Source organism: Saccostrea cucullata, unplaced genomic scaffold (genome assembly GCF_032062105.1).
Source record: "Saccostrea cucullata isolate Sc308-1 unplaced genomic scaffold, CSIRO_AGI_Scuc_v1 ctg3149, whole genome shotgun sequence".
Classification (NCBI taxonomy): Eukaryota; Metazoa; Mollusca; class Bivalvia; order Ostreida; family Ostreidae; genus Saccostrea; species Saccostrea cuccullata.
Window position 1 is genome coordinate 45,726 of NW_026933694.1, and position 12,453 is coordinate 58,178.

The 12,453-nt window shown below is 36.0% G+C and overlaps 1 protein-coding gene and 1 long non-coding RNA gene across 2 annotated transcripts; one reads left to right on the forward strand and one right to left on the reverse strand.

Moving 5' to 3' along the window:
- Positions 1-290: 290 nt before the first annotated feature.
- LOC134239003 (uncharacterized) lies at positions 291-1,785 on the reverse strand. The gene is made up of 3 exons (XR_009986133.1): positions 1,382-1,785; positions 934-1,124; positions 291-408 (listed from the first exon to the last, which is right to left on the reverse strand). It is a non-coding gene; the product is annotated as an uncharacterized LOC134239003 (long non-coding RNA).
- A 600-nt stretch (positions 1,786-2,385) lies between these two features.
- LOC134238999 (glucose-6-phosphate 1-dehydrogenase-like) lies at positions 2,386-12,010 on the forward strand (the record flags this gene model as incomplete). The annotated part of the gene is made up of 10 exons (XM_062721144.1): positions 2,386-2,613; positions 6,981-7,018; positions 7,169-7,277; positions 7,639-7,847; positions 7,981-8,142; positions 9,578-9,703; positions 10,197-10,290; positions 10,457-10,583; positions 11,007-11,096; positions 11,802-12,010. Coding segments are annotated over exons 1-10 (1,386 nt in total), but the record flags the coding sequence as incomplete, so codon positions are not given.
- Between the last annotated feature and the right edge of the window lie 443 nt (positions 12,011-12,453).

Below are 12,453 nucleotides of genomic sequence, written 5' to 3' on the forward strand. Positions count from 1 at the left end.
ACTCAACGTACATATGTGTACATACTGTTCAATAAATATATTCAATGATCGATTTGGGTTCAATGCTTAAAAATGTTATATACCATATATTACATGGCTTAATTCTCGGGCAGCAATACCAGAATATTTGCCCCGAGGTGACAGGAAAGCCCTGGAGTGTTATGTCGCCCGATGCCACACTCCAGGGCTTTCCTGTCACCTCGGGGCAAATATTCTGGTATGCTGCCCTCAAAGCCATGTAATATATGTATAATATATGATATGATACAGATTGAATTGTAATCTGTTGTCTTTAAATAAACAAGCATCGGGTAAGGTTTCTCTAAATGCATCTGAAAAGGTTGCTTAAAAGTTGTCCTCCTCACTATCCTTAATCCTGCAACATGATTGGTACATGTTTGTCCAAACCTATATTTGAGAGCAGAAGAAAGCAATAATTAAAAATACACTTTTACAAGAAGAAGGATCCAGACTTGAAAGTAATTTTGAATTATTTATAATAGTTTTAAAATATTGATGGAGATTCAGTGGGATAAAGAGCTACTGACCATTCAACCCCATTGCAAGGTAAACTCAAAAGTACTGAATGTATTGTACATGTCATATTATTAAGCATTCAACTATCATTTGAGAAACAAAAATATAAATTTTTTTCCAGCAAATCACTGTGTCTTTGAGTATTTCAACACACAGATGGTCAATATCAATTTTAACATGTATGAAGTGAATTGAACCTGTACTTTAACATGTTATAAGAGAAAAAAATATATAACTCTACTGGTATTTCAACCCTGAGGAAATAATAAGCAATAATAGCGAGGTGGTGCAAAGCACCACCATACATGTATGTCATGCTCACCATGCTGTTCACGCACCCGATGTGGTGAGGTCTTGTACAGAGAAACAGTTATATTAATTTAACTACAAACTTACACTGTATGAGGCTCAGAACACAGGCTCTGTGAGGGGTACATGCGGCACACAGAAAGCAGTATGGACTGGTTCTGTCAATAGGGTGGTAAAACACTTCTTTCAGTGACAGTCACTGGCTCTGGAAGTACTGGTAGGCCTTCCCAACTTTACACCGGTTTAATGTTTCTTTGCCCTCTTTTTCTGTCTCATACCTTACCAAAATAATCACTCATATGAAATTATGTACACAAGTATATATCTTCAGAAGTGATGGAAAAGCAAATGAAACCATAATAAAGCTTGATTACTGATCATACTGCTAAATATTGCAGCTCATTAAATTTATACTTGCTACAAAACCATCTTGAAAGTCACATACTGTATTTCTGTATTATGTGTATTCATAATCAAAGTTGATATCTTTTTTGTAATGTCTATTAAATAAAATTTTAATTTACTGGATATATACCTCATTAAAAACACTGTTATAAATCGGTGATGAAAGTTGATGCCCAATTCTCCATTCCAAGCTTTGAATCTTGCCAGGCAGTTTTCATACACTGATACAGGCCCTAATGATAACTCGCGAAGCTCATGCAGTCAGGTTATGTTTACATTGGTTTATTGATAAAACTGCCGAGTCCTCATCATGCTCATGGTCCTGTAATTCAGTCTTGTCCTCTGTGTCCATTATGTGGAAAAATTGTGTCAATATATGTGTGTAAAACGTATCAAAAATCCAGTAAAATATCGAAAAAGGTAACAGAAATTCGCAACATCAACAAGTGGCATCCATATTGTTTACGCTGGTTTTTCCCCTATGACCTTTGACACGCATACATAAATAGGTAAATCAATATGGCGGCTCTCTGTGTGCAATAGAACTATGTAAGAAGACCAAAAAATTTGATTTAATCTTTTTAAAAAAAGTTGTTATAACATATTTCTCACCTTTGTATGCTCCAGTTGAATGTTGTTTACAAGTTTGAGCTAAAAATAAGAGTTGCGTGACCTTGACATATACGAAACAACGAAACGGTAGATACAACCTTTGTTTTTCCGGCACTTATATTGTGCAGTCAATTCTTGCAGTTTAATTGTCATATCTTCGCTATATACTCATAATTTTCATAAGTCTTTCTCTGTATGCTACAGATATCTTAAAATTAAGATATGATTTTGACTCACTGTGCCGCTTTAATTAATTAATCAATTAACTTTACCAAGCACAACGAAATACAGTAAATAATGAAGACATGTCTGGATAAAAAAAAAAAGAACTGAAAGTTGAAACACTTTTTCGTGACATGGGGAAAATCATTAACTATATTAATGCCAGTGGATAAACTATAATCGCTATTGATTTTGTATTAATTTAGAGCTCGGAAAATATTTCATTTTCTATGCGAACATGTAAGCAGTCGGCATAAGCTATCGCTTGTACTATCTGGCTGCAGTGTTTGTGATTATTAATATTGAATGATTGTCATGTATAGGGAGTACAAACTGAAACATGCTAATGTGGGAAAAGACACGCCCCTTTTCCGGTTGAGTGGAGAACATGGGTCACTTCCTGTATTCGGCAGCAGGCAAACAAGAATGTCAGAGCGAGGGAAACTGGACGCCCTGTCGTTACTGAGGGAAAGCCTTCGATATGAGGGCACGGGGGCATCGCACGTGTTTGTCATATTAGGAGCCTCGGTAAGTCTGCACCCTGTCAAACGCGCGCTGACATGCACGTGCATAGTTTATATCCATAGGGCATGACACACTGATATTCTGTGCATACTATATTTACAAAAGGTGTTATGCTAAGTAGTGTGCAATGAAAGCGATTGTCTGATATTTTTATCAGCTAGTGACAAACACTTTGCATTTTTTTTAATTTTGCAAATGACTTAAATTGATGTTTGAATCAATGTCCTAATTTTTTACCGATAAAGAGATTGTTTACATTGTCACTACATGTTTTATTCATTTAGTAAATTAACACAATCTGACACCGACATCAGTCAAATTTTAAAGATTTTTATGAAAGATTTATTCCCAACTTTTAGTGTATTCAGACAAAGTAAATTTGCATGAATTGTTTAAATCTTGATGCTCTTTTGTTGAATCAGGAAGTCCCATTCAAGGGTCTTTAATTTTACTGGTAGATCTAGAGAGAGGGGGGTGGGGGGAGAGCTAGTTTTGTTTACATTTTTTGTATATTAGTGATATCTCCTATTTGATTAATTATGTCACAGCCTAGTCTATGTAGTTTAGTTGTTGGTAGCTGCTGGGTTCGATATTTTATATATTTTACGTAATAATAGAAAAAGGGTGATCTGCAATATAATAAAACATGTATTTAATATTTCTCACCTCACACACACTTTTACGCGAATTAATTTAAATCTTAAGAATTTAGATAATTTAGAAATTCACTTCAGATAAATAAAATGATCAAAAAGATACTGAATAATACTTGAATACTAAGAAATAATTTAACAATTATTTCTTACCGTAGTTCTAGACTTGTGCCACAATATCATAAGATATAAAGTTGTGTTGGGGAGAGAGAACGTCTTCCCTCCCCAAAGTCTAAGGTTGGAGTGCTCGAGGAGTTAGTATTGGCACGAATGCGCAGTAGACATAGAAAAACCTGTTTAACCACTCACACACCCGAATACTCTCACTGACCACTCACCCGTATAAATGAATGAATGAATGAATAAGGCAGTGAATGAACGTAGTAAATTCCGTAGTGATGACGGAATTCACTAGTTACTATAATAATATGATGCCTTATAATAAGATATGAAAATTATATGAATGATAATTAGTAATATTAACTAATTAATTATAATTCACCCTGTGACAATTACAAAAGCAGAGTGAAGAGAACAGCTAGCAAGTCTGATATAATGGATCAAATTATTTTCCAATTGATTTGAAATTTAGTTGTATAATTTAGTTGTATAGGTCTATAATAATTAAAAGTTTTTTCCTATCCACGACTCACAAGCAAGTGTCAAATTTTTTTTTAGTTAATAATAATTGGAACAAATCCCCCCTTATTATTGTAAAAATTCCTGGATCCACCCATTCATCATACACAATTTACTCTGATTCAAGCTGATTACCATAATGAAGATTACCATTTTAACTATAGAGTACATTTTGGAAGGATCTACAAGAGTTTGGGGGGTTTTCTGCCCAGCCATTTGTCCTCCTTTATCAGTCCCCGTCCCTCTACCTGCTCATTATTGCATTGAATATTTTGTCAGGTAATGGGTCTGAAAGATTTAGTGTTCTTGACCCTATATATCTGAAGTCAGTTAACCTGTCACAATGGGCTAGCAATACTAGACCAGGAGATACTAGGTATCAAATACCTGGAGAAAATTAGCTTACACCTGAAGTTTACACTTATTATGAACTTTTAACATTGCATGTTATAAAATGTGATACCCAGTCAGGTATAGAGGTTTCTGTGCTTACACCTCATTTTAACTTGATCACTGAGTGAGTCATGCTTTTGACATGAAACAAAAATACAGGTAGATTTTAAAGGCCTAGAGAGAAAATTATTCTTTCTATGCGTGACAAACATTTTACAAAAAGTAATCCCCCCCCCCACCCCCAAGAAAAAGAATACAGGTAGACTAGAGCTACTGTGAGCAATGAGCTCACTAAATGATACCCCCACCTCCCACATGAAATATTGGCAGTGTCCATGTTTTGCTCTGGGAAAAGTGTAACAGAGGGATGTACAGACAGACGGACGGACATAACAATAACTATTATTTATACCCTCCCGCTTTTCAAACGGGGGGGGGGGGGATTTAATAATAATATAGGCCTAGAGAGAAATTTTTCTTTTTGAGTGACAAACATTTTACAAAAAGTAGTCCCCCTCCCCACAAAAAACGGCTGGTTTTGTTCTGAAAATTTAATGAATTAATTTATACAAAAACCTGACCTACTGGTAACATTTTGTTAGTGTCAATGATACTGTCAAGTTATTTTAACAGGACTTACTTTATTTCTTTCAAGTCTAACATTTTTTTCAAAGTGAAAAAAAAAATTCTGATCTTTGTTTTTCTATCTGGTGAGTTTATCCGTTTGTTGTGTAAGTAGTACCTAAGTGTGTAGATCCACTGTGAAATGAATGTATCTGTTCTGACTGACAAGGAAGTGATTCTCGTCTGATTCAGTGTTTACAAACTCTCGCACTGAACCCTGGTAAAATATACACTGACTCAGAAGGAAGTACACACGATGTACATATCACCACTACCTATATCTCCTCATCTTGTTCAAGTATTTATAAAGACCATGTTAAATTTTAATTTTCACTATAAATTTTTAGTGACTAGATGTGTTGTTTATGCTGTTACTTAATTCTTTTAAACATGTAACATATGGAGATAATGAACAGTATTTTGAGCTGAAGTCCATAAAATAATACAAAATAGGAGCAGAGCAAACACACGGACCTCGAAAACATCAGAGGTGGGATCAGGTGCCATGGAGGAGTGAGTATCCCCTGCTGATTGGTCACATGTCTAGCTATCATGTCCTAACTGATTTCTTAGCAGTGCATGCTTGTTCTATTAATGAAACCTATTAATAATGATAGATGTACATGTACATATCAGTAATACAATACTTAATCTAAGTAATCCTTCATAACCTAGATGGCTTTTTTAACAGATATAAGAATAATCAATAAATGTCTTTCTTTTGCTGTAACTAGGAGAATTAATGTTGCAGCTATTATGCAGGTTATGGATGTTTTCAGCAACAGGTGCTGAATTAATTTCTGTACAAACAACCAAAGAGTGGAATATTAATGTTTAAGTATTCACAATTGTTTTTCAGTGAATCAATCAAACAAAATGTCATGTATCAAATAAAATTCAAATTAAAAAAGAGGAAAATCAATATTATTTACAAGGTCTACAGATAGAGAGGTAATCAATCATTAGATAATTAAACTTAATTTATAGGGTTGACGATCATGACTATGGATGTGTAATTATCAAATTTTTTTCTGTGTGAAAAAACTCTGTTCTAATCATTAACTTGAATTTGCATGATGGGATTTTATAGATTTAATTTGCATGTTGGGGGGTGGGGGATGGGTGGGTTATAGATTATATGATTTAACTAGAGGTACTGTGAGCGATGAGCTCACTAAATGATACCCCCCGCTTCCCATATGGTTATAACTGGTGAAAAAGTCCATGTTTTCCTGTGGCCGGGAAACCCAAAATATGTGTCGGATCAAAAAGTAAAATAGGAGGTGCACAATGGCAATATGTAATAAAGATTCAGTGAAAGTTTCATCAAATTTCATTCAGTGGTATGAGAGGAGTTGCGGATAAGAGATGGGTACCCCAAAGCGTAACAGACAGACGGACGTACAGACGGACGGACGAATTAACGATTACTATATACCCTTCCGCTTTTCAAGCAGGGGGTATAAAAAGACGATGTATTCACTATTCCTTCTTCATGTAAAGTTATAAAGAGCCACAAGTCTCTGAAACAAAAAATAAATTCAGTAAAGGCAGGAATAATGACATTCCGCTCTTGGGAAATAAACAGGATGTAAATAATAAAAAAAAACTAGAGGTACTGTAAGCAATAGGCTCACTAAATGATACCCCCCGCCTCCCATATGTGTATAAATGGCATTTCCATGTTTTGCTTTGGGAAACCCAAAATATGTGTCGGATCAAAAAGTAAAATAGGAGGTGCACAATGGCAATATGTAATAAAGATTCTGTGAAAGATTTATCAAATTTCATCCAGTAGTATAAGAGGAGTTGCGGATAAGAGATGGGTACCCCAAAGCGAACAGACGGACGGACGGAATTAACGATCACTATATACCCTCCCGCTTTTCAAGCGGGGCGTATAATTATCATACAAAGTAACTGTATACACAAAATGTCATGATAGAAAACTTTACAATTTGGCCTTATCATGCTTATAGTCATCTTTTTTCAGATTTTATATTTTAACAGAAACTGTTGTCCTCATATGATATGTTATTTAATTTTCCGTCTTTATTACAGGGAGATTTGGCCAAGAAGAAAATTTACCCCACACTATGGTAAGTTTTAGTGGATTTAGTAATTTACCACACACTATGGTAAGTTTAGTGGATTTAGTAATTTACCCCACGTAACTGATGTGGATGTTACGGGATGAAATTCTGGCTACTCGGCAGATTGTCTAATGTTTATTTTTAACTCGCTGACAGGTGGTTATACCGCGATGGACTGGTTCCAAAGGAAACTTACTTTATTGGCTACGCCCGCAGCAAGATGACGGTAGACGACATCCGACAGAAAGCTCTGCCATTTATGAAGGTTAGAACACTTAGGCATCACAATGGTCAGGTCAAAATGACACGAGGTATACGTACAATCAGACTTTTGTAAATCAACATGATTAAGCAAGAAAGTGCAGAAATTCGTGACTAGCAATCGTCCTTCTTCCCACATGCTTTGATTTATACAAAAAAACACTCTCTCCATTAATTACCTTCTCAACAATAAACAAATTATCAATTATGTGCAGAATAAGAGATAAGCGTCAAATTTTGAAAAACTCCATGTAAAAACAATTTCACCAAAACAATGCAAATTTCAAAAATATAAATATATTCTGTTGATGTTCATGGAAAAAAAGATCATTTTTGAGATTCAGTTGAAGGTCAATCTTTTAAAGGTCAAGGATGATGAGAAGCAGAAGTTGGAGGAATTCTTCAAGGTCAATGAGTACATCGCCGGGAGTTACGACAAACCGGAGGGGTTCTCCCGCCTGAACAAAGCCATCAAAGATAAAGGCAGCTGTAACCGAATCTTCTACCTCGCACTGCCGCCCTCGGTCTACGAGTCGGTGACACTGAATCTCAAGGCCGTCTGTATGTCTGAAGGGTACGTAAAACAATGGTTAAACAGATACTGAAGGCCTTGTTTTAGTCTGTGGAATATGTACGTTAACCCTGTAGAGATAAGTGGACGCGGGTGGTTATGGAATCATTAATTGTGTTTTTGTATTGCCCTGTAGAGATAAGTGGACGCGGGTCGTTGTGGAGAAGCCGTTCGGGAAGGATTTAGACAGCTCCAATCAACTGTCCAATCACCTGGCAGCTCTCTTCAAAGAGGAGGAAATCTACAGGATTGACCATTATCTCGGCAAGGAGATGGTCCAGAATCTCATGGTGCTTAGGTGAGCAGTTCTCAGTATCTAATAGTGCTCAGTTGAGTCGTTCTCAGTATCTCATGGTGCTCAAGTGAGTTCTCATGGTGCTCAGTCGAGTAGTTCTCATGATGCTCAGGTGAGTTCTTTTTGTGCTCAGATGAGTAGTTCTCATGGTACTCAGGTGAGTTCTCGTGGTGCTCAGGTGAGTAGTTCTCATGGTACTCAGGTGAGTTCTCATGGTGCTCAGGTGAGTTCTTATGGTGCTCAGGTGAGTAGTTCTCAGTATCTCATTTTACAGATTTTTTGAAATGTTTAAATTTCTAAGTACAATGTAATAAATATGTCTGTTTGTTTGTAGGTTTTCTATGTAGCTATTTCTGTTTGTAGGTTTGCTATGTAGCTATGTCTGTTTGTTTGTAAGTTTGCTATGTAGCTATGTCTGTTGTAGGTTTGCTATGTAGCTATGTCTGTTTGTTTGTAGGTTTGCTATGTAGCTATATCTGTTTGTAGGTTTGCTATGTAGCTATGTCTGTTTGTTTATTGTTGCTATGTAGCTATGTCTGTTTGTTTGTAAGTTTGCTGTAGAAAGCTATGTCTGTTTATTTGTAGGTTTGCTATATAGCTATGTCTGTTTGTTTGAAGATTTGCTATGTAGCTATATCTGTTTGTTTGTAGGTTTGCAATGTAGCTATGTCTGCTTGTTTGTAGGTTTGCTATATAGCTATGTCTGTTTGTTTGTAGGTTTGCTATGTAGCTATATCTGTTTGTTTGTAGGTTTGCTATGTAGCTATGTCTGTTTGTTTGTAGGTTTGCTATATAGCTATGTCTGTTTGTTTGAAGGTTTGCTATGTAGCTATATCTGTTTGTAGGTTTGCTATGTAGCTATGTCTGTTTGTTTGTAAGTTTGCTATGTAGCTATGTCTGTTTGTTTGTAGGTTTGCTATGTAGCTATGTCTGTTTGTTTGTAGGTTTGCTATGTAGCTATGTCTGTTTGTTTGTAGGTTTGCTATGTAGCTATGTCTGTTTGTTTGTAAGTTTGCTGTATAAAGCTATGTCTGTTTGTTTGTAGGTTTGCTATGTAGCTATATCTGTTTGTAGGTTTGCTATGTAGCTATGTCTGTTTGATTGAAGGTTTGCTATGTAGCTATATCTGTTTGTAGGTTTGCTATGTAGCTTTGTCTGTTTGTTTGTAGGTTTGCTATATAGCTATGTCTGTTTGTTTGTAGGTTTGCTATATAGCTATGTCTGTTTGTTTGTAGGTTTGCTATGTAGCTATATCTGTTTGTTTGTAGGTTTGCTATGTAGCTATGTCTGTTTGTTTGTAGGTTTGCTATGTAGCTATGTCTGTTTGTTTGTAAGTTTGCTATGTAGCTATGTCTGTTTGTTTGTAAGTTTGCTGTATAAAGCTATGTCTGTTTGTATGTAGGTTTGCTTTGTAGCTATTTCTGGGGTTTTTACGTAGGTTTGCTAACAAGATCTTCAGTCCTGTTTGGAACAGAGATGGGATTGCCTCAGTCGTCATCAGCTTTAAGGAGCCGTTCGGAACCCAGGGAAGGGGAGGCTACTTTGATGAATTTGGAATTATAAGGTAAAAGATATCATAAACATCACAATTAAAATATCAGAAATAAGTGCCACTATGGTTCACAATTAAATAAAGTACATGTACAAGGAATAAGTGACCAAAAGCTTCACATTTCCATAAGCTAGGTTAAGTTTAGAAAAGTTATTATGACCTTGCATTTCCATTTTACCTGGCAATCACTTATTTCTAACTTAAATATAAGTCTGTGTCAAAAGCCCTGTTAATTTTTTTGCATAAAATATAAACAAAGATGTTAGATGTTTAAAGGGAATTTCAACTCTGTCATGCTTTCCTGACCTTTACCCTCTTTATATCCTTGAATTTTAGTTTTGTCCTTTAGGAGCATTACAGGATAAGTTCATACAACAGCATATGCTTGATAAAGCAAACATTTTAACATTCAAGTCAATTACTGGACTGGTACAGAGTCCAATTAGACTTTATTTGTTTTAAATGATATAAGCAAAAAAAGATGTATTTGTTTCCATGGTTACAGAGATGTTATGCAGAACCACCTGTTACAGATTCTAACTTTGGTTGCCATGGAGAAGCCACCAACCACTGCTGCAGAAGACATCAGAAATGAAAAGGTCAGGGTCAAAATTGTTAAAAAGGTCAGAGGTCAAATTCAAGGGTCAGATTTTAATTAATAAACAATTTCAATTAAAGAAGTTAAAAATGTCGTTTTCATGATTGTATCTCAGAAATGCATTTTTTTTATTTATATATAAATTTTCCTTGAACTTCTGTTAATAGGTGAAGGTTTTAAAGAGCATTTCCCCAATAGAGCTGGATAATGTGGTGCTGGGTCAATACGTGGGAAATCCTGAGGGAGAAGGAGACGAAAAGATCGGATACCTGGAGGACCCAACCGTACCAAAAGGTGAGATAACACATAAACTAGACAACCCCACTGTACTAAAATATGAGCTTAACCATAGGACCCCACCGTACAATAAGGTGAGCTAAACCAAAGAACCCTACTATACCAAATGTTAACTAACCTCTTTAACCAGAGGACCCCATTGTGCTAAACTGTGAGCTAACCCCTAAACCATAGGACCCAGCTGTACTAAAATGTGAGCTAAACTTTAGGACCCCACTGTAGTAAAAGGTCAACTAAACCCAAGAACCCCTCAATGTACCAAAAGGTGAACTAACCCCTAATTTAACCCCTAATTTAAAGGATTACCAAACGAATACACTGTTATTTTAAACACTGTTCTGCTTCTACTTCGATAAAATTTTTGACATTTTAGTTTTCTATCTATTGTAATTCCTAATTTTATGTAAACTTTTAATTAAGGTTCCACGACGCCGACATTTGTGACCGCCGTCCTGAAGGTGAACAATGAGAGATGGGACGGCGTACCTTTCATCCTCAGATGCGGAAAAGGTAAGGTCAAGGTCAATCGATCATTAATATCAACAACAGGGATAACTTATAAATGTTTGTTTGTCTTTCATTTTTATAATTTTAAAAACATTTTAAATCAGAGGTTGGTAACTATGCATAATTTTCAAAAACAACTTAAATTTTTGGCCAGTTTTAAGATTAAACTAGAGGTACTGTGAACGATGAGCTCACTAAATGATACCCCCCGCCTCCCACATGGTTATAACTGGTGAAAAAGTCCATGTTTTCCTATGGCCGGGAAACCCAAAATATGTGTCGGATCAAAAAGTAAAATAGGAGGTGCACAATGGCAATATGTAATAAAGATTCTGTGAAAGTTTCATCAAAATTCATTCAGTGGTATGAGAGGAGTTGAGGATAAGAGATGGGTACCCCAAAGCATAACAGACGGATGGACGGACGTACAGACGGACAGACGGAATTAACGTTTACTATATACCCTCCTGCTTTTCATGCGGGGTGTATAAAAAAAATGATGCAATTCAATGTAGATATAATTCATAGATTACAGGGAGAGTTATGTCCTTTTTCATTGATATGCAGTCACCAAGGGTCCATGTGAAATTTAACATATTTTGAAATAAAAACTGAGAAGTTCTGATTTTTTAGAAATTCACAGGGCCAAAAGAGGCCTCAATTGAACCTCATTCTTTTTATGATTCTATAAGATTTTATTTCTTTCAGCACTGAATGAGAGAAAAGCTGAGGTTAGGATACAGTTCAAGGATGTCGCTGGGGATATTTTTCCGTCAGGTGAAGTGAAGCGGAACGAGTTGGTCATCCGTGTCCAGCCAGACGAGGCAGTCTATCTGAAGATGATGACAAAATCACCGGGCATGTCATTTGGGTGTGAGGAAACAGAACTGGACCTGTCTTATAACAGTAGATACAAGGTAAATCAAAGTACTTATTGTACTGACAGTGACTAATAGTCCATGAGCCACTGGGGGTGGTCGGTACCATTTTGGGTGAATAAACTTTATAGTGATATATGGTAAGGTATACCCTTAACTTGTACGAAAATGTATGATAGCATCAAATCCGTTGTGGCTTCAATGCTGGAGACAGGGTTATTGCCCTTAATTTCTTCAAATTTGGTATTTTGAGCTAAAAAAAAAATTGCAACCTCCAAAGTATTTGTCATACAGTTGCCCACCGTGATAGAAAGTTCTACTAGTACGTGCAATCACTCAGAGATAAGCGGATGACCATATTAAAAGAGCATTAACAGAGTTACTGACCGTGAATCTAACAAAAAATGCATATTTTCCCACCTTTATTCAACAATTACCCCCATAAACTTGTATAACTAACAAGATAATTACCAAAGCAAATA